The sequence below is a fragment of the Talpa occidentalis genome, unplaced genomic scaffold (genome assembly GCF_014898055.3).
Source record: "Talpa occidentalis isolate TD23 unplaced genomic scaffold, MPIMG_talOcc4v2.1 talOcc4.13, whole genome shotgun sequence".
Classification (NCBI taxonomy): Eukaryota; Metazoa; Chordata; class Mammalia; order Eulipotyphla; family Talpidae; genus Talpa; species Talpa occidentalis.
In genome coordinates, this window is record NW_023601322.1 from 18,300,918 (window position 1) to 18,328,513 (window position 27,596).

At 42.3% G+C, this 27,596-nt stretch overlaps 1 protein-coding gene, 1 long non-coding RNA gene and 2 other non-coding genes across 7 annotated transcripts in view; 1 reads left to right on the forward strand and 3 right to left on the reverse strand.

Moving 5' to 3' along the window:
* The window catches only part of MYO5B (myosin VB), a 272,753-nt gene extending 254,139 nt beyond the window's left edge, over positions 1-18,614 (forward strand). For all 4 annotated transcript variants that reach the window (XM_054694054.1, XM_054694051.1, XM_054694053.1 and 1 more), the window contains 7 exons: positions 2,223-2,374; positions 4,103-4,192; positions 6,054-6,204; positions 7,079-7,364; positions 7,928-8,102; positions 10,440-10,520; positions 14,790-18,614. In XM_054694054.1, the coding sequence (XP_054550029.1) occupies positions 2,223-2,374; positions 4,103-4,192; positions 6,054-6,204; positions 7,079-7,364; positions 7,928-8,102; positions 10,440-10,520; positions 14,790-14,942 (1,088 nt within the window). In that variant the 3' untranslated portion in view covers positions 14,943-18,614. The remainder of the gene's footprint in view (positions 1-2,222; positions 2,375-4,102; positions 4,193-6,053; positions 6,205-7,078; positions 7,365-7,927; positions 8,103-10,439; positions 10,521-14,789) is intronic.
* On the reverse strand, positions 21-27,516 carry LOC129145586 (uncharacterized). The gene is made up of 4 exons (XR_008551351.1): positions 27,471-27,516; positions 8,794-8,912; positions 6,691-7,445; positions 21-5,516 (listed from the first exon to the last, which is right to left on the reverse strand). It is a non-coding gene; the product is annotated as an uncharacterized LOC129145586 (long non-coding RNA).
* LOC119243856 (small Cajal body-specific RNA 18) lies at positions 27,010-27,097 on the reverse strand. Its single transcript, XR_005124858.1, has one exon. It is a non-coding gene; the product is annotated as a small Cajal body-specific RNA 18 (non-coding RNA).
* Positions 27,173-27,313, reverse strand: LOC119243868 (small Cajal body-specific RNA 17). The gene has a single exon (XR_005124869.1). It is a non-coding gene; the product is annotated as a small Cajal body-specific RNA 17 (non-coding RNA).
* Positions 27,517-27,596: the final 80 nt, after the last annotated feature.

Consider the following 27,596-nt stretch of genomic DNA (forward strand, 5'->3'; position numbering starts at 1 on the left):
GGACCCTTACTCCCCTCCCACATCACATCCCCCCACACAAACCCCACTCGCTCACCCACCTCAGGCAGCATTCCTGTCCGGTTCACAAGTGGTTGAACGCTGAGGTCTGTGCAGCCCAGGTGGACAGCAGGGCTCTTGCGAGCTGCTTTTCTCAGCGGCCCCAAACCTGCTCTGCCAGTGGTACAGGCTGAGGCCCCTCTGGCTTCAAGGTGCCCAGCCTCCTGCTCTGTGTCTAGTTCAGGGCAGCAGCCGCCCCTATGCTATGGAGGCAGCATCCTAGAGGAGAGAGGAATCTTGCTGCTCCCATGGCCCGCCCAGCCCCATTCTCTGGGCCTCAGTTCTCACCTCTGTAAACAGGGCATCAGGGTCCCGGCAAACTGACAAAGGGGGGACAGTGCTAAAGCTACACACCCTTCTCGAAGTCGAGGAATTCGAAGAAGTGGTAGCTTTGGCAGAAGTTCAGATAAGAAACCAACATTGTTTTAGAGACTGAAGTTTGTAGAAGGTCCAACCTGCCAGCTTAGCCCTGTGCTGAGGACCACAGGAATGGCGAAGCGTGACGTTGGCCTGGCACCCATTTTCCATTTGCGCTTTGCTTTGGGTATTTTTAGTAGCTGCGTATTTTGCTCTTTTTATAGAGGTTAATTCCCCTACACTTGCCCAATAATTAATGTGACATGGGTCATCTCAAACTTCCTTAAAGAGGCTGCCTCTTGTTCAAATGCTGCTGGGAATGAACCTTTAATCTCTGGTGAGCGACACTCAAAGCTCAGAGCATCAGAGTGAAAAAATGAGCCTGCCCTTGTCTGCAGATGAGCGGCTCCTCCCAGCGTCTTGCTCAGGGGGCCTGAGGCAAGGTCCTGCTGGCTAAGCTAGCTGCACAGTGCCGTCACCTCCCTGCAGAACACGCCATCCCAACGGCTGCCAGGGCTTTTGTGCCCACCTCTTAGGCACCAGCACTGGCTAGCTGAGAGAACTGTAGAGCCGCGGTCCTGGCCCCCATGATTTTACCATCTGTCTGGGCAGACCAAGCCAGCCGACGGGAGACCAGGCTCACATCCCAGGGTAGGACAGGCTGTCTGCAATCTGCACATGGGTCAGACTTGAAGCAAGAGGCTATCGTTCAGATGTCTGGGCCCTAAAATATGCTTTTCTGGATATTCCTGACGTTCTAATTAGAGCCAGGGTGGATTCACAGACATCTGTCGCGCCTATGAAGTGCCCGAATGTTAACCACGTACCAGAGTATGAAGCTGACTAGAAGGACGGGATGTGCTCGGGAGGCAATGTGACCCCAGGATCAACTAGAGAGGCTGGCAGCACAGCCCTGGCAGATCTAAGGATGCTGTCCCTTCCCCAGCCCCTGGTCCGCCTGTAGGTGAAGGGTACGTGGCCTCTCCCACTGGCCATTCCAAGCTGGAGAAGGTGCCTGAGGTCTGGGGTGGGTGGTGGTTACAGGTGGAAGAGATGAGAGTGGAGGAGGAGACAGCGCAGGTGCCCTTCACCCCTCATCCGTCTCCTCCTCCTCTGGGCTCCTGCCACCACTGGTTGCCCTGTGGCTTACTCTGAAACGGAAATCTGATCACTGCTAGCTGGCAGGAAAGAAACGAGGCTGTGTATGAATCTGCAAATCACAGGGAGAGTCACAAGCCCCTTTAAGTTCTGCCAGAGCAAACTGACAGGAACAGGAGGAAGGTGGGCAACGGTGAAAACACTCATCTGCCAGCTTGATCTGGCTATGAGAATGGCCAGCAGACTCTGCCAGGTAAATAGTTTCCCAGCTGAGGGCCAAATGTGCTAGAGGTTGCTGCAGTCTGCCTGGCCCTGGCAAGTTGGCTGTCTTCACAGATGTACAATTTGCCAAGTTCTCATGGGATCAGCCTGGCATTCTTGCTGCCAAAGCCACCTGTGGCCATGGTCAGGAGTGCAGAGGAATGTAGTTTCACCAGGGCAGGGAGCCCCTCTGTGTTCATAGGTCTCTTGCCACCAACGCCTTGTCTCAGGGAGTAAACTTACCTCTGAGTTCTATATGGGAACCAATTTTGTTACAATCAGGACTGTGGTGTTTGGGGTTTTAACCAGTTTCTGAAACTGCTGGTAGGCAGGGTCAGAGGTGTTTATGTGCCCAGGGAAGCTTCTCCCTGCCCCAAAATCTATTCATACATTCATTCTCAACTGCACGGGTCTCAGCTGCAAATGCCCTTGCTCTTTGATACTGTTAGATCTGAAGCCCCAGACACTGGCAGGCACGGTCCCCTGCCTTCCGGCTTACATCCTCTACATGTGCATCAGGCACGCCGACTACATCAACGACGATGTCAAGGTGCACTCCCTGCTCACCTCCACCATCAACGGCATCAAGAAAGTCCTCAAGGTACGTGCCCACGCCCCAGGTGGCGGTGGATCCAGTAAGTCCTTCTCACCTCGTCTGTCTCCTCCTCTGGGTTCCTGCCACCACTGGTTGCCCTGTGGCTTACTCTGAAATGGAAATCTGATCACTGCTAGCTGGCAGGAAAGAAACAAGAGGCTGTATATGAATCTGCAAATCACAGGGAGAGTCACAAGCCCCACCTCACCATTGCTTCTCTACCCAGGTTTTGTAGTATTAAGTTCTACAAAGTCTCCATCTGTGCGGGTAAATGCTGTAAGCACAGAAGCAGCTCACCTGTGTAACCGGAATACCCACCAGGCACTTCCAGAAAGGGGTGAGGGGGCTCAGAAATGGCAGGAAGCCCAGAACTCCGGGGTAGTCCTCCAGCCGCTCCCTGCTAAGCCTCCAGGGAGCCCCAGTGCTTTCAGAGCCTTGCCCAGGGATGGTAGGAAGACGTCCTGCTTCAGCTGAGCGGGACTGGCCCCACTCTGAACATAAGCTGTTTACTGGACCATTCCAAGGGGCTGGGGCCCACCACCCAGGGAGGCTGCTGACATTTGTCAGCTCCCAAACGAGGCAGCCTAGCAAGATGGGGCTGCTGAGAGGACACTGGTGTGGGTCCAGAATGCCGCCTCAAAGGCATGAGGTGCTTCTCCAATGTAGTGGCGGCCATTGCAGTAACAGGTCAGCCTGCAGGGAGGCGATGCCAACTACAAGGGGCTTTTCCCTCAGTGGGAGGGGCTTCCTCCCCCAATGGTGCCAGTCTTAGAGACTGACTTCAGTTCACAAGAGCATCCCCACCTCAGGACACCAGACATCCAGGCCAGTTGTGGGAACCACTGAGCCACTGCTGCTGCCCCTCATTTCCCTTCTGTGGGCATGCCGGTGCCAACATTTCACTTCCATCTTCTGCCAGTTTGACCTTAGTAGCTGCACCGTCTCCCCTTCCACAGGCTCCATAATCACTTAGCCACAACCAGCCCTGGACACATCTCTCTGTTCTGCATGTGAAAGTGGCTTTCACACTTGTCTCCTGCCTTGACCTCTTGTGAGCTCCAGCTAGGGGTTGGCTTCTAATGTCAATTCCTCAGGGAAGCCTGCCCAGATCACCAGCCCCACAGGCATGTCCAGCCACACCAGTCACTCTCTACTTCCTTGTCTTACTGTCATCAGAAGACACGTCTCCAGCATTTAAAGGATAATGCTTACCTGAGATCATGAGCTCCTCAGAGTCCTTCATCTCAGTCCCAAAACCATGTGATAGCTATTTGCATTTTTGAGTAGATTTTTGCCTTTAGTTGTGATTTAGAACCATTTCTAGGGTTGAAATGACTAGACAGCTAGATTCCAGACCATCTCGTGGGCATGTTCCCCAATATCCCTTAGGTTGGATCGCTGCTAGTTCGCAACCTGCCTGGACCACTAGCCCTGTGGTAGAGCCCAGGGCTGCTGACATGAAGCTTTGTCTGTGTCACTGGCTTTGTATGTTCAGCCTGAAGGTCACCTGTCCTCAGTGTGTGGACCAGGAGAGGGGTTTGCTTCCCATCCCAGGTAGTGGAGGGACAGTAATGCAACTTCTTAGCCCTGGAGTCCTCTCTGTGACAGGCGAGTACCTCCCCATCACAGGTCTTGCTGGGTGAGAAAGGGAAACACGGAGGGAGCGGTATCAGGTAAGCATCTCACCAGGTGGCAATCACTGCTCAGAGCTGGGATGTCTTTTTCTCTCCACAGAAGCACAATGATGACTTTGAGATGACATCCTTCTGGTTATCCAACACCTGCCGCCTCCTCCATTGCCTGAAACAGTACAGTGGGGATGAGGTGAGTGCTGACACAAGCCATCCCTGAAGTGCCCCAGGTCCTTCACCAGTCAGGTCCTTATTCCTCAGGCACAACCATAGGGCTTCCACATCAGAGCACCTCAGATCTCAGAATAGGGGGTGGCATCAGTCATGGAAGGCACCCCTGCTTTGTCTGAAAATGGATCTCCCCTAAGGAGAGGGTGTAAGGTCTTCGGAGCACCTCTGGGACTTCAGGCCATGGGCATGCTTCATTATACATCTGCTATATGTCAGGAAGCAGGAAGGCAGCCAGGACCCCCAAAAGCCCCAGACTCAAATTAAGTCGAAGTAGTAGGGAAATGAGTTCATATGATCCATCATTTCCTAAGAGCCCCTAGGACGCTCCAGGGAGACCTCTGTGACCCTGACTTTCTGAGGTAGCCCTAGACAAGGCCCTTTCAGCGACTGCTGAAGAAAGCCTGTGTGTCTAGTGGGCCCATCTCCTAAGCCAGGTACCCAGGGTGTCCATGTCAAGGCACACTATGGCCACAAGAGACTCAACATAAAGTGCATTCATACAAACTGACCCTGAGGCCCAATTTCATGTTTCTGACTAAATCTGATTACTTGGTCTACTCTCCACCCTTCTCCAGGTCAACATGTAATATAAACCCATAGACAGTGCAACAATTTTTAAAGCTTATCTTTAAAGCTTATCTTATCAGGCACTTTCTGTGCCTGATCAAGTTTTGATAGAATGTTTAAAGAGTGTGCCATCGGCTTGGCCTCACCCTTTGTGGAATGTGCCTTGATTCCAGAGCTCTCCTTAAGTCAGAGCTTCATTTGACCACTTGCTTATTATAAAAGTGATAGGTTAAATGTTGAAGTGGATTCACTGTATTACTAGAAGAAATGGCCTTCATTTCAAACCAGACATCCTAGTACCTAACCCGAATATCACATACAGACTTTCACTTGAAGCCAAGAACACCTTTAATGTTATTTCACTCAAGTTCATCACTTTTCCCAATGTGGTGTGTGTTCTCTATATACGGCTGGGGAGGCCCCTGAATCCCATCACCTCAGGCTGCTGTTGTACATGCTTATTTTCTCAGGGACAAGACTTAACCACAGTGTAAACACATCTTATAGAGTCTAACAAGGGAGAGAAAAAATATATGTCCATATACACATACATACACACACGCATATATACTTAGCTATCACATTTGTCTCCTCTTCTGCCTGTTTTTGTTTTTATTAAAAGTTTTGGGATGTGACATGTCGCAAGACAATCTTCTGGGGCTGGTCACCATTTTGGAAGGAAACACTGATATTTTTGCCTATTGCTGGTTTCTTTTCACCTGAATATAGAAGGGAGAACAATGGTCACATTGAGTCCTTTGGATATTAGCAGTTTTTCAAATGTACATATTATTTTATCTTGTTAGAGGACACAGTTCTGAGCTGGGGAGTCAGTTCATCTATTAATTTTGATACCCATACAAACTGACCCAGGGCCATACTCCTGTATGGGCTGTGCAACATCTAATATTTTAGGTATATTGGAAAGAGAATTGGACACAGAATCAGAAAGTGTAGATTCTTCCTTCCCTAGACCAGCTACCAACCTGGTGTTTGCTATCTTAGGAAAATCACATCATCTCACCTCAGGGATAGGACTAAATGATTTAGGCCTTTTTAATTAAGCAGTTCCAACTTCTCTATCATGCTAAGTTTTCACTGTCTTCAATTCAATGACAGGGTTTTATAGGACATCATATAGAGAGGCTACTAAGGCCTCACTATAGGCTATTCTGAGAGTAACCAGATGCCCAGAAGTCCTGCTAAGGCTAGCAGACCACAGAACCTCAGTAGAGCTCTCTGCTTTCCCTCTGCAGGGCTTCATGACTCAGAATACCTCCAAGCAGAATGAGCACTGTCTTAAGAACTTTGACCTCACTGAATACCGCCAGGTGCTGAGTGACCTTTCCATTCAGATCTACCAGCAGCTCATTAAAATCGCCGAGGGGCTTTTGCAGCCAATGATCGGTAAGCTGGCAACAGGCTCTCCAGCACTCATCATGGGTTCTGAAGCAGGGGAAATGTGGTAAGCACTGCCTGTCCCAACCAGAAAGCTTCCCATGGAGATACATGATGCTTGGGGTAGTGAGAACGCAGGTCACGTGACCTTTATCTCTTTTTCTGTAGTACACAATTTTTTACCCCAAACCAACTAATTCCCATAGATAATAAATTCAAGAGGTGTAAATGCATATTACTGAAAAGATATAATAACCCTTTTATCTCTCTCTCACACACACACCCCTACACCCCTTATTCATGAAAACAGGAAAGCACCAAGTGCATTCATGTGGAAGAACACAGTAGCGAGTAAGTGTTCATGCAACCAGGACTCATTGAACACTTTGTTCAAAGTAGTACAGTGGGACAGTTAACATGAAATCAGTATCGAAAAAATAGCAAATATAAAGCAGTTATTTAAAAGAAAAGTGGTTTCATATATGCATCACTCACTGTGCTCCACAAAAGCTGGAGAGGGAATGGCCCCTGGTCTGTTGTGCAATGCTGTCCCAGGTATTTAGAGTACAGGTCAGATACAAGTGAATTCCAAGTAGTTCAGAGGCCCTCATGCCATCCGGGAGTATATCCCTTGGGATGTGTTTTCCAAATCCTCCTTCCTCTCTGTGGAGCTTCTCAAATTATTTAACCTCTTCATGCTTCAATTTCCTCACTAATAAATGGGTCGTTGAAAAAGAAATACTAACTATAATTACCTGACTGTGCAACAAGTCTGGAAGAGTGGCTCATGTGGAAGCGCTGTTTGAACACTTGCAGATCTGAGTGGTCCAAAAACATCTTTGAGGGGATTATGCAAACTTCCCTAATCATGCTTGTCTTTCAGTTTCTGCCATGTTGGAAAATGAGAGCATTCAGGGCCTCTCTGGTGTGAAGCCAACGGGCTACCGGAATCGCTCCTCCAGCATGGTGGATGGAGATAATGCATACTGCCTGGAAGCCATCATCCGCCAGATGAATTCCTTTCACACAGTCATGTGCGACCAGGGCCTGGACCCTGAGATCATCTTGCAGGTTTTCAAACAGCTGTTCTACATGATCAACGCGGTGACTCTCAACAACCTGCTCCTGAGGAAGGACGTCTGCTCCTGGAGCACAGGCATGCAACTCAGGTAGGTCAGAAGTACCCCGCTCTGGCCACAAGGATGGAGAGGTGCCATGCACAATAGCAGAGTCAAGCATGAGACATCTGTCTGTGAAAATTAAATTCAAATCTAATTGATAGTCTTTGTCACAGTCAGTATGTGGCTCAAATCCATCACCCTTTTATTTGTTGCTGAAACTCAAACACTGAGGTGGTAACTTGGGAAACAAATCAATTACAAATCAATTACAAACAAATCAATTACATACACTATATACAGGTTGGAGAGAAAAATCAATGTGCAAAGAGGCATGGTCTTACACAGAAGTAAAATATTTGTGAATGTCTAAATTGTTGAGCTTGGTATATTTAATGCCTCTTTTCCCATTAACTTATTATACAGATACTCCACATACTTCCTCTTGCTTGAGTTTAAGCACCTGTTCATTCAACACAAAGTGACTGAGTACCAGGCACTTTTCAAGCTTTTGTAAGATCACTAGGGTGAGAAGGGCAGCCCTAGTTGCAATTAAACTACAAAATAAACATGACAGTTGGCCTTAACACAGCTCACTTTTGTCCATATCTAAGGTACAATATAAGTCAACTTGAGGAATGGCTTCGGGGAAGAAACCTTCACCAGAGTGGAGCAGTCCAGACCATGGAACCTCTGATACAAGCAGCCCAACTCCTGCAGTTAAAGAAGAAAACCCCCGAGGATGCCGAGGCCATCTGCTCACTGTGCACCTCCCTCAGCACCCAGCAGGTATGGCTATTCCCTGCCACCCAAAGGCCTCACTCACCCAGCCCAGGTTCCACATAAGGCCTGTTATTTCTTTTAGCATTTATATTCTATTGAGGTAATGTTGTTTTACAACACTGTGTTTGATTTAGAGGTTTGGGTTCATACCACTTCAGGTATATGTTACCACACCCCAAACACTGCTAATCCTGGTCTATTATTGCCAGTGGTTGTTGTACTTCCAGTCTCTATATGGCCCTAATGATACAATTCTGAAGTTTCTGCTGGTGTGAAATATCCCTGGCTGAACCAGAGACCACTTTGGTCTGTGAAAAGAGAAGCTACAGTTACTATTGTCCAGTAACTTTTGGCTCCCCTTTGTTCACTTAAAAAGATAAGATCTTAAACCCACAAAACATCAAACTTGGGTAAAAACTTTTCAAGCGCAACAAATTCTTAAATATTTCTCACCTAGAAATTGTAATATTTTCAGAAACTGGCAACATCAGGCATTAAAAAGATTGCTTTCTTTATAACTAACTTCTTTACAGCCATGTTTTCACTCAATCCATTTACATTATTTTAAATAAAGAGCCCGGAGGCATTTAAATATGCCTTCCTTTTCCTCCCAAATTGTTTGCATACTAGGACTCTTGCAGAGATTACCCAGTGTATATATAAAGACCAATCCTGCCCACATGCTGGGCGACCTTACCTTCCATCCTGAGTGTGCTATTTATAAATGGGCTGTCAAAAAGTGGTTTTACAAAATGAGACCCGCACAAGAAAATCAGAGCTTCCAGATGACATCTGGCACCTTCTCCTGTCCAGCACCTTAAAGAATCACAAAATCCAAACTCAGTACTGCAAAGTTAAGCATACCTTTCCTTACTTCCTCCACTAATTACTAAAAGATGAAATAAACTTTCAAGAAAATCAAAATCACCTTCAGGGCCTCCCTGGGTAAAGTCACAGCACTATCAAGCTATTGCCAACCACTGTGGCATGAGTTCTATCTCCAGCCAGGCAGCCAACCCACATGGCACAGCAGACCTCTCTTGTCTCGCCTGCTGTTCCCCTCAGCAGTGTATTTCAGTAGCTCTACCTGTTCTGCTCCCCACTATCTCAGGTGAATCCTCTCACCAACCCACACCTCCGGCCTACACCCCAATTCTTGTATGAATAAATAAAAATAAATCTTTTTTAAAAAGTCACTTTAGAAAGTTAAAGTCTCTGATAATAGAGCAACAAGTTCTTTTAAAAAAAATTAAAAAGAAAATCACCTTCTGAATTATGCTCAGTGAAATAAGCCAGAAGGAAAAAGAAAAATACCGGATGGTTTCACTTATAACAGGAATATAGGGGAACCCAATAAGACATCAGTGTAAAAACAAAATAACAGTACAAAATACAAAAGGCAAAAACAGACAATTATAAACCAGAGACATCCTGCAGGGGAGGAGGAGGGAGAGGAGTGAGAGGGAGGAGCACAGGGGACTGTGGTGATGGTGCACAGGTGCCTTGGGGAAGGAAATTCTATGGGGACTCAATCTGAGTGGGTGGGGGGAAGCAACTATTGTCTAAAAAAGTGTAAAAAAATGGGGTGGGGGGGCGGGGAAAGGAGGGCTTGGGGTAAAAATAAGGGGGTTGTAATTGTATGGGAATATAAAAATAAAAATTTAAATTAAAAATAAAAAATTACAACCTCATATTCACATTACTTTTATTCCCTAAGTAATTAAATATTTCTATTAATATTTTCCAAAAAAAGTGTAAAAAATGATGTTAAAATAAAAAATAAAGGACAGAAAAAAAAGAAAATCACCTTCTAGAAATATAAGTTTACAGACATTCTCCCCTTTTAAATATCTTTTGCTCTCATAAATCCACTTTTAGAAGGCAACTAACACTGTTTTGCATTTGGGCAGGCTAATTCTACCAAATCAATAGTAGGCAGATAAGTTATTCTCCTTTCAAGGAGGAAAAAGTGTTTCTTTTGTAAATGATTTTGGGCAGATGATGGGAGGTAGAGAGGTGTTAAATAAGACCTGTGTTAACTAGTACTTCCAGAACTCATTTGAAGAAACCTTTAAGTTATTATTAGATGAGGCTGAGGATTTCAGGCAAGTTTCCTAAAATCCTTATTTTATGACCCACACAGCAAAGGGGTATCTAGGAGATAGGAAGGCATCAAGAGGGCTCAGCTCCACCAGTCAAAGTTTGCGGACTAAATGGAGACGTGTGAATACCTCCAAGGTAGTCCTGTCTAGAGAGGACTGTACATTTGTGCCAGTGTCAGACTCTTTAAAATTCAAAGCTTTCTTTAGCTCTGTCCTAAACTTTTAATTTTTATTCTACCAGATTGTCAAAATCTTAAACCTTTATACTCCCCTGAATGAATTTGAAGAACGGGTAACAGTGGCCTTTATACGAACAATCCAGGTGAGTCTTTACATATTAATCAATTTTATAAAGTTCTAGTCTAAAACTAATAAAGGAAATTCGAGGTTTAGAGTTTAACCTTGCTTCTATTTATTAGTACAATGCTGGTTCATTGCATGCTAAAGGAACATACATTCTTAGTCTTCCCCTTTAGATAACCGTGAACTATACCACCAGTGGATAACTTCTTATAAGTACACAAAAGACTGAGTTGTTATAATCTCCATCTCTCAGATTTTAGACATAGTCTAAGTATTATTTCATGTGCCACTAGTAAACTAGGGCTATATAGCACCACATGGAATTAACAGTAAGCAGGATATCAGTCCTATCTACAGAGGCAATATTCTTTTAAGAAAACAATTTGATCTCTTAGTGTAAATCCCAGAGACAAGACTATTTGCCCTTTATGATTATGCCTGAAAGAAAACATTAAGAAAATGATTGCTTAAACCATCCCAAAGATTATGGGACTATTTTACTTAAAGATGAGCTCTCTAAAGCTGAGCGCCCTGATACACGAACATTTCTCCCAGGATTAATGTGGGTATCACCTTTTAAACAACCTTTCTGGGGGAAAATCATCAGAGGAAGAGAGGCAAGAAAAGGACAATTAAATTGAAGGTTCGGTGTCTTCAGTGAAGACACTGAAGACCCTTGAGAAAACATAGGGCCTTCATGTAAGAAGCTATTTCCCTTGAAAATTCTTGGGATATTGTTCAGAGGGTCTTACAGGGAACCAGTGTAGAGATCTAGGGATTTAGAGAGCCAGAGAGAGAGCCCTGGGTCTGAAGAAGCTATGGTAAAACAGAGAGTAGAGGCTGAAGGTGAAGGGAGCGATGCCAAGTGAGACGAAGGTGATTTTCTAAAAGGCAGTGGGTTGTGGAAGAGACAGACTCCAGGCAGAGACTCAGCAGCAGGGCCACCTCAAGAGGCAGGGGATCTGGCCGAAAGTATCCAGTGAGGAGTCATGAACAGCCAGCCGCTGCAATGGGAAGAGCAGGGAAACAAGAGAGAAACAGCCACTGAGTTATCTGACCCACTTCTGAATTTTATGGAGAACTGATCATGTCCCAAGGTTTAGAAAGTCTTCCTTGGTTTTAAACACAAGCGAGAGACAATCGAGGACTGCTGTACCTGGTTATGAATTAACAATAGCACCGTTGGGGAGAGAGAAATTAGGCGAAAGGTTACAGAATACATGCCAAGTCAAACTTCAGCTTCAAGTAAGGACACGTGGCGGGACGGGAAGGCAGACTGGCCTGTTAGTCCCTGGACACGCACAGATTCTGAGCCTTCCTCGCAGTTGTTTTCAGTAGCCGATGATTCTATCAAAAACTATTGCTTTTGATTTTTTTTTTTTTTCAGCTTTGTACACCAGCTGCAGTTTCTCTGTTCTTTTTCTCCCTAGACAGTACTCAAAGGAAATGGCAAAAGGATCATTGCCAACCTATCTTATCTTAGATAAATGAAAGTTGCTTGTTAAAGCAAACCATTTGTTTGGGTGGTATGGACAGCATATGCTGACCTTTAAAAATGTAAATTTGAGGGGTTTCTTAAATGCACCAAAGGATTCACAGAAAGATTCCTGTGAAATGACTACCTTGTGAATTTTAAATTAAATCATTCCTACATTATTACAGTTCAGCAGCAAAAGATTTCTAATATTTAACAACTTTTTGGTCTCATTTTCTGTTCTCTAAATCCTTACATCTGACCTCAAGAACTATAAACATTATTTTCAAGAACCTCCTGCCATTTCACATACACGTACACCTTACTATGCTGTGTGACAGGTTTGCTGTGTGAATGCAGCAAGCTCAGTGTGAGCCTCAGAGACCCTGAACACACCGTTCTGCCAGGGTCACAGCAAAGCCACCACTCAGTTCTGTAAATCAGTAAAGCCAGTTGTGCGTTCTTCCCTAAATAGCCTGCCCCGTTTAAACTTCTTTTGCTGTTTTTTCAAACTAGCTTTCCACACTGTTAAAGTCAAATTTTGGCCCACCTTTGAAGACACCAAATATGTGGGTGTTTTTAAAGTAATACCTGAAAACTTAAACCATGCTTTTCATTTGTTGTCCACCTTCAACTCTCGATCTCACCACCCTCCGCACACACTCATTTCACCCTAAAAACCTGTTCCTCAGCACTTTTCAATTGCTACCACATATTTATTGATCTGATTCCCTGCTTAAAAGCCAAAGAAAAACAGAGGTGCTGTGAGTGTTTGTGCCAGCCGTCAAGTTCCCAGTGGGGGAGTTTAGCAGATTAATATCCCTTGGTCTTCTCTAAAATAGGGACATGATGAAGCCTCTAGAATGTTGCAACATATCAAAACCTTGCCACTATTTGAATCAACGAATCGGGAACTGTCCCAAAAAAGGGGAAAAGGCTTAATTTCACCATCATCCTTAAAGTCTATTTTTTTTTTCAAGGTTTTAAATAATGTCATGGTGCTGTTTCTGGTCTGCATGGTTTATGATGAGAAATAGCTATTAATCTTATTAAGAATATCTTGTATGTGAGGAGTCACTTTGACTTTGCTGCTCTCAAGATTCCCTCTGTTGGGTTCTTAACTGACTAATGTGTCTCAGTGTGAATCTTTTTGAGTTTATCCTGCTTGGCGTTTGATGAGCTTCTTAGACATGAGATATATGATGTGTCATGTCGTCACCCACAAACACGCGGGTGTGTAGAGAGACTTCATCCAATTCAGGAAGTTCAGGTTCTTCAAATATTTTGCTGCCCCTTCCTCTCTTCTCCTCTTGAGACCCCTGTGATGTATGTGTGGATTCTTTATAGTGTCTCATAGCTCCACAAGCTCTGTTCACTGCTCATTTCTTCTGCCTGCTCAAGACTGCTGCTGAACCCCTTTTAGTGAACTGAAAATTTTCACTTTAGTTATTATGCTAAAAATGTCTGGCTCCAAGTAGAGGAAAGGGGATGTGTCCTTTTAAATTTTCCAACCACTATGGAAAGCTGTGTGGAGATTTCTTAACCTACTAAAGATAGAGCTTCCATATGATCCAGCAACTCCACTCCTAGGGATCTACCCAAAGGACACAAAAACGTTAATTCAAAAGGGCACCTGCACCCCTATGTTTATAGCAGCACTGTTTACAATAGCTAAGCTATGGAAACAACCCATATGCCCAAAAATAGATGACTGGATCAAGAAGATATGGTATAGATACACAATGGAATATTACTCAGCAATCAAAAAAGATAAACTCATGAAATTTGCACCAACAGTGGATGGAGCTGGAAGGGATCGTGCTCAGCAAAATAAGCCAGAAAGAAAAAGAAAAATACCGGATGGTCTCACTCATAGCAGGAATCTAGAAAACCTAAATACGGGACTAGGAAAAAGACTAATTGCAATAAAGTAAAAATCAAAATCAACAAGCAACTATAGACCAGAGTCACACTACAGTGGGGGGGTGGGGTGGAGAAGAGGGATTAGGGTCAGAAAAAGGGGGTGGGAATTTTATGGGGAATATAACCGAAATGAAAAATGATGTAAGAATTATATAATTTATTAAAATAAATATTTTTCCCACTTCTCTCACTGGGGGAAACCACTGCATCCCAAGAGAGCCAGGCCCGAGGCCTGTGTCTCTAACAGTCCTTTTGGAGGTCAGGGCCTCACTGCTGCCCCAGTCGTGAAGGCAACTATCCCTACAGTTGCGGTGGAGCTGGAAGTGGGGCACGAGAGCTGGTTCATCACCTGCTCTCTAGCCTCTCCCTTCATCAACACTCTCTGGGTTGTTGTCATCTCTAGTCAGATTCCAGAGTTCTGAGGCTGCTGATACCAATTACTTTTTCCAGCTCATAATTACTTTAGTGGGAGATCTCTTTGTTGCTTGGTGAGGTGTCACATGCCACCATTTTTTTTTTTTCTTTAAACAAATGAGGAAACTAAAGCACAGAATGTGCAGGAATTTCCCCAGGGTGGTGCCAGGAATAGTGCTCAGGCTGTCTGCCTCCTAAGCCCATCACTACAAAGCCTTTCCACCACTCTGAGTCCAAAATGGCTTTTTCTGTTCTCCCCTAAATGGAAACGTTTTAAAAGAAGGTTAGAATTAGGAGAGGTTAAAGTCCTCGATCTCTAACAAGCCTAAACCAGTACTTCTCTCTGCTGAAAACCTCTGGGATAGAGAGGTCCATTCTCTCAAAATCCTCCCTACTTTCCTTACCAGAAATAGTCCTTGTTAGGTGCCAATTCCCTTCACTTTTGAGAATTCATCTACTGGCTTTATCTCCCCACAGGCACAACTGCAAGAGCGCAATGACCCCCAGCAACTGCTGCTAGACTCCAAGCATATGTTTCCTGTTTTATTTCCATTTAATCCCTCTTCTCTGACCATGGACTCAATCCACATCCCAGCGTGTCTCAATCTGGAGTTCCTCAACGAAGTCTGAAATTGCACATTCCCAACTTTGGCTCTATTTCCAGTGGTGGCAAGGGGTTCTACACAGTAAAGAAATTTAAGGATCTGCTAAATTTGTAAAAGTAGATCAAATCAGAGGTTGAGCGCCTTGTGCAGTGTGCTGAACTATACAGAATAAGACACATGTCATTACTTTTTGCACCTACTGCTCAGAATAAAAAACACTTGAATATGGAAGAGAAATATAGACGTATGGAAGGATTTTTTTTTTAAGTATGATTTCGTTCTAGACAAGTCACATCATAAATTATAACCACCAACTAGTCCCCATGGCCATATAAAAGGTGCCAATCTCTACAATGGAGACTTCCTAGTTTTGATCTCTGTATATAACTGGATAATATCCATGGTAAAATATTAAAAATATGTAAATTGCCTTTTAACAAATAATGGTACTAGTAACCATGATACTGTCATATAGTAGTGACATTTCCCTAAGGTTGACAAACCATAGGTACAGCTGAGTTAGTGGGGAAATGTTTTAGAATATAAATACAGACCCAGGAATTCTGCAGTTTCCCAAAGATATTTAATGCCTGGTGATACAAAGAAAATGGCATACTTGACATCTAGATCCAACATTTTGAGTACTGGTTTCTGAAACAAAATTAGAAGACCCAGCCCTCATGTGCTCAAACCCTTTTGAGTAGTCTTGGGTTTATGAATGAGTTGTGCTAAAAATGCTGTTTCCCCTAACTTACAATGTGAACAAGATAATCTTTGCTTCCAATGCTAGTACACTTACTGATTCAACCAAACTCACAAAAAGCTATATAAGCTAAATATTAGAAAAGATAACTTGTTTTATTTACAGATATAAAAGCCAAACAAGTGAGTAGGAAAGCCTTTAATCCTAATAATGCCATTAAACCTCCTAAGGGCATCACATAATGTACTAGTAGTTTTAGATAACCAAAATGGGAAAGGAAAACAAACTTTATCCTGAAGGTAAACTTATTTGAAAAAGTTTTGTGGTTGTTAGAGAATTAAATAGCTTGTATCAACATTTCCTTTTCAGGCTATTCTCAAATTTACCACATAAAAATCAAATAGCTCTGCTATGAAATAAGGATTAAAAGAAGTATTCCGCAGTAACATTGCAACAGACTCTACATTTGCTGCTTTTATTAAAAAGAAACAGCCTTTTCAAAAGTAGACATTCAATTAGAAAACCCTACATATACTTGATGTTCTCTTTTTAGTATTTCTCCCCATTTTTGGTAGATAATAGTAATCCCTTCTCATGGTAGGGTCAGATGGTGTTTGTAAATCATAAAAAAGCAGCCATTCACATCCGGAAGAGTTCTCCTTGAATTGCAAGTAGAACACACACACCCCACCACCACCTGTTGGTTACTCGGCCTCTCCACTTAAAAGGCTCTTGGGAACACCACACTCCAAACACTAAGGAGGTTCATGCACTGCGTCCTGACAGCTCGGCCCTCTCAGTCATTTCCCTTGCCCACCGGGCAGAACAAGGCACAACACCTGGATGAAGCCTGCTGACGCTCATGTCTAGGTCAATGTCAACGGCATTTTCCCCTCTAGCTCATTACATATCCTGGCTTCTCTGGGGGTCTACAAGGGCCTATCTGTTCTTCCTTTCTTTCCCAATTATATCATCTGACATCCGTGACACACATCCTTCAACCCACACACTGACTTTGTTTGGAAGGCCAGTCTAAACCATTTGGGTCTGTGGCTACCTCTTTTTAAAGGCATTTAGTATAATGTGTTTTTTTTACTGCACTTTACTTTAAAACCTAGTCTCTCATGCAAGGATCATCCTCAGTCTTCAAGGTAACCAAGAATACCTTGCTTGAGTGTTAAAGAGCTTGACAAGTAGTGATTCCATAAATGCAAGGTTGTCGTTCCATAAAGTCTTGTATCCTCATTCTCTCCATCTCTTTGGCTTGTTACTGCCCACTCTTACTGGTTAATTACTAGGTATCAAGGACTGACTAAATAAGAGCTTGGCCTGCTTTTCCTGGAGGTGTGGGAGAGAGACCATGAACAGTTTCCTACATAGCCTAAGAAATGGCAGCTTTAGTTCTTTTCAAAAAGATAAAGGTATTTCACGGGAGTGGTACGTAATTTATAACTATTTTAAAACATATACTTTTATAGACCACTAACAATAAGAAATATGGACATTGGCTGCTTAATGTTTAGATCTGTCCTATTTAACGTAACATTTGGAGACTAGAAGAACCATCTTAGGGGAACTTTAATGTTTTATTTGTGTTTTTATTCTTCGCACTTTTTTAAAATCAGTTCAAATCATACATTTTCCAACTTCATAAAATCAGTGACTTAATTTAAATAACCTATTGCAACATAAAGGTTTGAACTCAATACTAGATGTCTTTATTTTTTAATATTTAAAGTTTAGTTAACACTTCTCTCACTATGTGCCTTTGGCAGTTATGAAAATAACTGACTATCAATTATTTCTCTGAAATGTTGCTGTGGGAAGAATTTCAAAGTTTTACATAACATCAAGATAGTTTTGATTTGTCTTCTGAAACATAAGCTTTTAAAGATTACTTAATAATGAAATATTTATATATAAAAACAACCTGTGTTTGAAGTATTATGTGGGAACCCTCTGTTTACCTGTAGTTATGTGTGTTATGTACATACTGATTATTGTGAAGTTGACAAGCACATTTCCTACATGCATTCTCCCCAGGCCATCCTAACTGGCTGGCTTTATGGAACCTATAGCTTCACCTGGCAAGCAGCTTAGACCCAAAGGAAAACAGATAATTTTCCCCTTTCCATTGAGCATGTCAATAGGAATTTCTTCTCTTGGCTTTCCTATACTAAAGTTTAAGAATTTATAAATGCAAAACAAAAGACAAAGCTAGCAACTTAGAAAACTTAGGAAAAAATTAACACTGCTATCATCAATTCATCAAATATTTAGAGCCTTACTGCATTGAGATTATAGCAACCAATAAATTAGAATCTATTCTTTTGCATATAATGAATTTGTTTCACACATTTGACCTAATTTTAAGGCAACAAATTATCCTAAATTGAAGCACTTATATAATGCCTATTGTCAAACATTAATTAAAATGTGACAGCATGGGGCAAGGCCCTGTAGTTTTCCTCATAAAATAATTCCCTGTAGTTGGTTTTTCAAAGTAATTTGCTGCATGAGCCAAATAGCCATAATTACTTTTTGTACTCATTGGTGCCATAATTCAAATTTTAGGGAGTATGAAAAAAATCACTGGTTAATGCCAATTTTTTCCCCTTATCAAAGTCAAAAGATACTAAAGATTGTTATAATAAAAAAATTTCTAATGTAATCAATCAGAAATGAATTTAAGCTATTTTTAAGGTGATACTGCATCAGAGCAATCCAGATTTGGATATAACATTTTGCCACCAACTGATGTTTAGATCAAGGACTGCCTCTCAAAGGGGGTTCACATCATATTCAGGGGTGAATCTAACATAGAAGAAATACTACTGATAAAATTATTTTTCCATTTTGAACAAATCTGTAAACTACACCTTTGTTTATAGAAAATGCTTGTAATAGTCACTGTAATACTCAACTATGGATAAAAATTTCTGGAAATAAATACTTTTGAATAAAGTGGTGTGCCAAAATCTAAATGAAATTTAAAACTGCACTTATACCATTGAATGGAAGGTTTATTTTCAATGCTTTCTTGAGAAACTTCATTCTGGGGCCTATATTCAAACATGCATCATGATCATTTAAGCCAGGGGGTGAGGGGAAAACGTCCCACATAAGACAAGATACATTGAGCAATTACTTTAAAGCTATCAAATTTAAACAAGACAGTTTTAGTGTAGGAAAAGACTAGACCAGTAGAAAAGAACGCCCAGAGATACTCAAATACATGTATAATTTGCATAAGGGAAAGCATTGAAAAATAATTGAGAAAATAAAAGGTCTGTATAGAGAAAAACAAATAAATAGAAATATATCATTTTTTGGACTTGTCCCCAAGTTGATCTGTAAATTAAACATTAAAATCTCAACACATTTTTTTAGTGAAGCTAATTCCAAAATTTATATGGCCCAAAGGTAAGACCCTCCTTAAAAAGAAAAGGGTTAGGATTGGGCGGGGTTCTAACAGGTATCAAGACTTCTTTCCAAAACTTTGGTGTGTGTTAAGATATGTGGGATTGCAGAGACAGGAAAATTAGCCAATGGGACAGAATAGAAAGCTTAGATATTGGAATAGCTATATGGAAACATGGGTAAAGTGTTTATTGCCTAGAAAGCACAAGCCAAAGAAGCTAAAAGTCTTTTTAAAAATTCACATAAGGGCCTCCCTAGTGGTGCAGGGGGTTAAGACGCAACCTATGAAGCTGACCACAGACTCTGCTGCATGAGTTTGATCGCCGGCCAGGAAGCTACCCACATGGCGCAGCAGACCTCTCCTGTCTCACCCGCTGCTCCCCTCAGCAGTGTATTTCAGTAGATCAGCCTGTTCTGCTCCCCACTCTGTCTCTGGTGAATCCTCTCACACTCACACCTCTGGCCTGTACCCCAGCTGTTGTATGCATAAATAAATAAATCTTTAAAAATAAAAATTCACATGACCAGCCCCACCTAAATCTATAGAATAAGGCCTCTTCAGAGATGGTGTTCTTAAAGTGTCCATCGTTAGAACCATTACTGAAATATTTCATGATACAGAATAATGTTTACAATATACTTGTTAGTGAAAATTACCTCTTTTTCTCTGGGTAACTGATAGAAAAACCACTTCACTCTTCATGAAAGCCTTTACCTCATCTCAAAACCAGAGAGGCCTAGACTTATCTTCAAGGCATCACCAGGAAAACTATGTCTCCAAAGAGCCAAATGTCATATGAAATACGCTTATCATGTAACAGTTGAAAAAGAAAAAAAATAATCAGTCATCCGGGTCCTGGCCTGACATGGAGGTCTACAACTGAGGGTGGTAAAAGTGACCTGATGCTCCCAGGTAGGCTTTGGTATTCCCCTTCCATACACAGTCTTACAAAATACCAACATTAGGCAGAGTCACTCTGTGACTATGATGAAATGCTTCAACACAAGATCACAGAGTAGGCTAAGCACAAAGAAGATCGCTGTGCAAACCATCAGAGACCAGCCGTCCCCTCTCCTGGCTAATTCAGTGTCTTCAGCCTCTTTACCAGTTGCAACGTTAGCCTAGTTCCAATTTGCCCTCCTAGATAGGATTATATAGAGATATCCAAAGACTTGTTCCAACTTCCAGATAGCACACAATGCAGAGTGAACTCTGGCTTTTCTGGACCTTCTCCAAATTGTCTGACCAAAGTCCAGCTCCTAATACCCTCTCATTAAATGCCTCCCTAAGATATGCCCCGGGGGGGTGTATCGTCTCCTTTGGGCAATGAGCATTGAACCCAATTGTTCAAATGCAGATGTGTTCCAGGAGGTGTATGAAGGGCATGTACACAGTGTTATTCCCTTCTACCAATATCAATATTATAACAAGATAAACTTAGATCCAAGGAAGTATGGTAATTTACATAAGGTAATATTACTAAATGAAATTTGAAGCTTTGTAGGGATATAGACACTGCAAATAACTTTCAAACAGGTAGAAGAAAAAAAAATATACATATCCCTTCCCTAAGTTTGTGACAATGCCTTAAGGCTACTGGGAACACACCAACACTTATCAATCAATTACTTTAGATCTGTATTACACAAATCAATTACTTTAGGTCTGTATTTAATTTCTGATGTGCAATCTGGCAACTTGAATTTTCTGGAGTAGCTACTTGTAAGGAGAAAACCATATCCAAGCTAATAATGGTCTTTTAATTAACAACAATTAAAATTACCTCCAAAATGGTTAACAGTAAGTCCACAAGGCTGTCCCTCCCCACTTATCTGCAAGGGATATGTTCCAAGACCCCCAGTGGATGCCTAAAACCACAGCACTAAACCCTACATGTTTTTTTCTTATACATACCTATTTAAAGTTGAATTTATAAACTAAGCACAATAAGAGGCTAGCAAAAATAAAATAGAACAACTATAATATACTGTAATTAAAATTGTTTGACTAATCTTTCAAAATATCTTACTGTACATAACATTTTTGGACCATGAGTAATGAAAGCTGTGGAAAGTGAAGCCATGGGTAAGAGGGTACTATTATAAAAGATTTTTCAAGCTATTCAAGATTAGCAAGCTCATCTGTCTCATTCATTCAAATTCATATACTTATTTTTTGCAATTGTCCTAGCCCCTAGCAGCGTCACCAACTTACCCCAGTGTCCATTACTGAAACTTCTAAAGTCATTGCTGTTTAAGCTACAGAATTTTCCGTGTTAAAGTTTAAGTACAGGAAAATTATCCAGAAAAGGTTGGAGATAGGGCTAAGACTGATTATTTCTGAAATTCTAGAGATATTTTAATGCTGACATTTGCAGATTTACAATATTCACTTACCGATTTTGAGTTTTATGCTAATGCTAGTACTAATGCTCCCCATATACACACCCCCAAAAAATAAGTACAGAAAGAAATGAGAAGGTTGGGGCCTTCCTGGTGGTGCAAGGGGTTAAGCACCACACTATAAAGCAATCCGCAGCCTCTGAAGCACAAGTTCTATCCCCGGACGGCCAGGGAGCAACCCACGTGGCAAGGCAGACCTCTCCTGTCTCGCCAGCTGCTCCCCTCAGCAGTGTATTTCGGTCAGTCTGCCTGTTCGGTTCCCCACTCTGTCTCTGGTGAATCCTCTCACCCCCTGCAACTCTGGCCTGTACCCCAGTTCTTGTATGCACAAATAAATAAATCTTAAAAAAAAAAAAAAGAAAGAAATGAGAAAGCATTTCCAAAAATTTGAAAGCTAAATATCTAAGAGCAAACAGTAACTGTACATTTAATGAGAGGCTTCAAAATGTAACTAAAATACACACACTTGTGTTGTACAGTATATACTCAGTTACAGTTAAACATGAAAAGGACTAAAAATTTTATAAAATAATTGCTGCTTACTTGAAAGATCCTTTTCCTTTCAATTTTTATTTTGCAGTTTAAAAATCTACAGAAAAACTGCCAAGAAGAACAATGAATAACCTGTATTCTTCAAGATTCCCCAATTTGTACTATTTGCCATATATACTCTTTCTCTGCCAGTGTATTTGCATGCACTTTTTTCCTGAGTCATTTGAGAATTAGTTGCAGATTTGACTCTTAAATATTTGCTGTGTATTTCCTAAGAACAAAGGACAAATCTCCTATACAACTAGAATATAATTAACATAATCAGGAAAAGTAATATTAATATATTTTGTCCCCTTTGTTGAGTTGTTGCTGATGTTTTCTAATCCAGATTCCAATTAAAGACCCCACATTGTATTTTATTGGCTTTTCGCAACTTGAACTTTTTTTTTTTTAAGAGTTCAGGTCAGTTGCGCTGCAGAATGTCCTTCAATTTGGATTTTTCTGATTATTCCAATATGACTAGAGTCAAGTCAGATATCTTTTGGGAGAAATCCTACATAAGTGAGGTCGTTTCTTCTGCAATGCATCAAGGGGGTGCATGATACCAGTGTGCCTGATTATTGGCATGTAAATCTTGATCATTTGGTTAAGGTAATACCCACAAAATTTCTCTACTGTAAAGGAACTTTTTCCATCTTTGCGATACTTTGACAGTAATACCCACCCTTACATTATTTACATGTTTTTACGCATGTAAACCTTTTATCCAATTATTTCACAATCCATCCACTTCAGTGATATTTCTAAATAGAGAAAACTTTTTAGTAAAGAATTTGCTGGCGATGATTTGCAGTGGGAAATTGTAATAATGATGGTGGCTGAACTTTTGTTAATAAATACAGGGAGGGCAAATTGAAAAGAACCTGCTTTCTTCTCTTATTAAAGGATGCTATATCCCTTTATAAACACTTCTGCAAACCAAGAATTTTCTCTGCACTTGGGCTATTAGCAAATTTTAAAGGAAAATCCCATAACATTGAAAGCTCTATTTTCCCCATCTCACATATAGGCATAATTCATTCAAGTTCTCTATCTTTATTTCCATTATTAAAAAACACACAATTGACTGGCTAAGTTCACTGAGGATCAACTGGGATAAAATAACCTGACTTCCATTTTGGTTTTAATTTTATTGTGCAATGAGTTTCTAAGCACCTCCTCTCTGCTAAGCTTTATACCAACTTAGCACCACTTTAATTTTTCTATTTCCCACTCATTTTTAATATATATCAACACTGAATTCAGCAGCATTTTCTGAGTAATTGCAGTGTTATGGAGCCAGGGAAAGGACACTGCAGAGCCCTTGATTAGAAAGATAGTACCAAAGGTCCAGGGCTAGTACCCTTGATTAGACAGGTAGTGCCAAAAGGCCAGGGCTGCAAATTCCCAGTCATGAGCCAAAATATGAAAGTCCAAGTATATCCCAGCAATTCAGACATGTGAACATGCAGTGTAAGAGGGCACAGGTTGTACGGAAGTCTGCCATGTGACTGCTACTAAAAAGCTTTTGTTGCTGAGACTGATGCTCACCTATCAGTCTTTGCAGCTTCCATCCTTATTGGCAGAGCCCACTTTCTAAAACAGAAGGTAAAAAAGCCAGTTGTTACCTATTTCCCCAGCCATGTTACAGCTATGGGCCTGAGCATACAACTCAACTGGGGCCAATGAAACCAAAGGGCAAGACTGCCTTCTTGATAAAGAGACCTGTGAGAGGGCCTCCCCAGTGGCACAGCGGTTGAGTGCTGGGTTGCGAAGCTGCCCTCAGCCTCTGCAGCAGCGGTTCGATCCCCGGTCACCGGGTGAGGGTCCCACATGGCGCACAGACCTCTCCTGCTGCCCGCTGCTCTCAGCAGTGTACTACGCCAGTCTGCCTGTTCTGTTCCCCACTCTGGCTCTGGTGAATTCTCTCACCCTCCCGCGCTTCTGATTGTACCCAGTGCTTGTATAAATAAATAAATAAATCTTTAAAAAAAAAAAAAAAAAAAGAGAGAGAGAGACCTGTGAGAAATGCTAACCTTCCTGTATTTCAACATAGTTTTCTGAGGACATGATATCTACATCTGTAGGTGCTTACTGACATGGTAGTTGCTGCACCTCCCCCTGCAGTGACCTTTAGGGCTAATGGCTTTCGCCAAGGTCCCTAGGTCTGGCTGGGCAAGGAACCAGTGTGCAGGGGGAGAACAGCAAAACTCCCTGAAGCAGGGGGAGAACAGCAAAACCCCCTGAAGACATAGATAAGACGGAAGCCTGTTGAAAGATAACGACCCCAAGGAGCCACTACAGGAATGCTGACCGCAGGGAACCTTATCTCGCCTTCTCAAGGCCCACAAACTTTATTCTAATACAACTGTCTCTCTAAAATCTTTTCTCTTTCTGAAAATCTTTTCTCTTTCTCTGTCTAAAAAGGTCATTGGTTGCTGATTAAAAAAGAACATACGGAATCTAATAACTAGGCTAATTCAAATGAAACATTACTAAACTCTGTATTAATAGAACTGTTAGCTTAATAATTTCTCTGTTGTATGCTTAGCCTTGTTAGTATTAATCGTAATGATAAAAATATTACATTGTGAAAAGTAAAACTCACCCATGCTAATTAATAGTAATTTAGTGGTAGTGAGTAGTTTAAACAAAAAAGTAATCACATAAAACAAAAAGAAAAATTAATAGCCTAACTACTTAGGAATGCGCCTGGGTCCAGATGTAAATCACTGCCCTGTCAATGATAAGCTAAACCTATAAGCAAGCTGATTTCTTCACTGATGTTCGCCATTCCTATGCCTTTAGAAAAACATATATATGCTGGTCACCAACTCAAAGAAAATTACACTCAGATTTTCACTCTCTTGAAGTGTGTCTGTTTGTCATTTCTTTCACCGACGCCCTGACCACCCTGCACGCTTCTCTCAACCCTGAGACGGCCTCATCGTCTGCTGCTGTGCTGGTCCGCGGCAGGTAGTGCTGGTGAACTAATTTTATTAGACTACTTGCTATAGACTTCTTATTCTGTGAAACAATAAAAGCCTAATGTTTGCTGGGATTACATCAAATTAAACAGCTTCTGTACAGCAAAAGAGACATTAACCAAAACAAAGAGACACCCATTGATTTGGAGAGAATTTTTGCACACAATACTGATAAGGGACTGATCACAAAGATCTACAAAAAGCTGATGAAACTCAACAAACAACCCAGTCAAAAAATGAGCAGAAAAGCTAAAAAGACACTTTTTCAAAGAGGAAATGCAATTGGCCAACAGGCATATGAGAAAATGTTCAACATCACTTGTAATCAGGGAAATGCAGATCAAAACTACAATGAGATACCATCTTACACCAGTGAAAATGGCACATATTTAAGAAACTAGCAACAGCAATTGTTGTGGAGAAAAAGGAACTCTCCTACACTGCTGGTGGGAATGCAAAGTGGTCTAACTATGGAAACCTGTTTGGAGTTTCCTCAAACTGCTAAAAATGGAGCCTCCATATGCTCCAGCAATTCTCCTAGGTTTCTACCCAAAGGACACAAAAACATTAATTCAAAAGGAAACCTGCACCCCTATATTTATTGCAGCACTATTTACAATATTTAAGCTATGGAAACAACCCAAATGCCCAAAAATTGATGATTGGATCAAGAAAATGTGGTCCATATACACAATGGAATATTACTCAGCAATCAAAAAAAAAATAAACTCATGCCATTTGCAGCAACATGGATGGAGCTGGAAGGGATAATGATCAGTGAAAAAAGCCAGAAAGAAAAAGAAACATACAGGATGGTTTCACTTTTAGGAGGAATGTAGAGGATCCAAATAAGGGATAAGGAAAAAAAAAAGTAACTGAGCCTCCCTGGTGGCACAAGGGGTAAAGACACAACCTATGAAGCTTACCGCAGCCACTGCACCACAAGTTCGATCCCCAGCCAAGGAGCAACCCACATGGTGCAGCAGACCTCTCCTGACTCGCCCACTGCTCCCCTCAGCAGTGTATTTCGGTCAATCTGCCTGTTCTGTTCCCCTGTCTCTGGTGAATCCTCTCACCCCCCGCACCTCTGGCCTGTACCCCCGTTCTTGTATATGCATAAATAAATAAATCTTTTAAAAAAAAGTAACTGTAATAAAGTAAATATCAAAATCAACAGGCAACTATAAACCAGAGATTTTCTGGGGTGGGAGTGGGGGGAATAGGATCAAAAAAGATTTGTCTGACGTACATGAATTGTAGTTCCGTTATATGTAAGAATTATTTTATTGCTTGGTTATACAAATGATAAATGATGTGTGACATGCCTGGCACTTAGGGCACACAGTACACAAAAGATGGTAGCTTTTATTGTTACTACACACTCATCATCCAGAAGATCCGGGTGAAAAAAGCTGTCATCAGGTACGTGGGAAGGTTTGGTCTACTCAATTAATAGTCCTCAAAACTTACCTACTGAATCAACTTAATTTCCCAGATTCACTCAAAGCAACAGAAAGGGAATAAACCAGAGGATCAAGGGCAATTGGTGAGAAAAACAGAACAGATTGTGGAGGTTAGAAAGGGGAATGAAGGAATTTTCTGGGATGCCGGGCAAGTTCTAATCATATTTTGATAACCTTTTGTTTTAATGTTACACGAGTGTATATACTTTTGTACATTTAACCTCATGGAAATCTTGCCTAAAAGAACTATAAAGACCTCTAATGTGAGCCTAACTGCTCTTGGGATAAAGAATAAAGAGCTGCATTTCTTTGATAAAAGACGGACATGATATAGCAAATATCACAAAATATTAAAAACTGTAACATATAAGTGGTGAATATATAGGCGTTCACTGTGCCAGTCTGCATTTTTTTTTTTTAATGTTCCAAAGCTTCCACAATACAAAGTATGGATTTAAAAAACACTGCAAGGCGGCGACTGCTTCCCTGACCACATTCCCCGACCACTCACAAGAAATCCTCAGCGCCACCCACCACTCCCCCCCTCGCGAAGGCAGCACAGGCCCGAGTCGCCTCCTGCTCGCCTGGTCTCAGTCCAAGCTCAGAACACAATCCATCACCAGGGTCCAGACGGTGACCTCAGATTGCGCAGTGGTCTAGTCATCATCGACCAGGGTTTACAGCGGCAGCTGCAGAGCTCTCCCTAGGCCCCCTCCTCTCCAGCCTGCCCTGCTCCCCCTCACTCCCCGCCCAAGTCCCCTGACCCCACTTCGCCACGTTTTCATAATCCTCTCGGGCTCCAGCAAGCGGCACCGCCTTCGGTGGGGCCCGATCATATAAGGAAAATATTGTCGGCTCATTGGGGGGGCAGCGTCGGGGATCTTGGGGCACCCAGCTCTACAACACTGGCCCAGGCCCATCCCCAGCCCTACCCTAACCCCACCCCTACCCTTACCCTACCCAACACCTACCCCTACCCCACCCCTGCCCTAACCTCCCCCCTGCCTCTACCCTACCCCCACCCTCACCCCACCCCAGCCTGATACCAGGGGGACGGGCCTCCAGGGCGGCTCCGCGTCTGCGCAGCTGCAGTCCACACCCCGCGCGCGCCCCAGCCACCCCGCGCGCCCCAGCCACCGCGCGCGCCTCCCCGCCCCCCGGCTGCAGCCAAC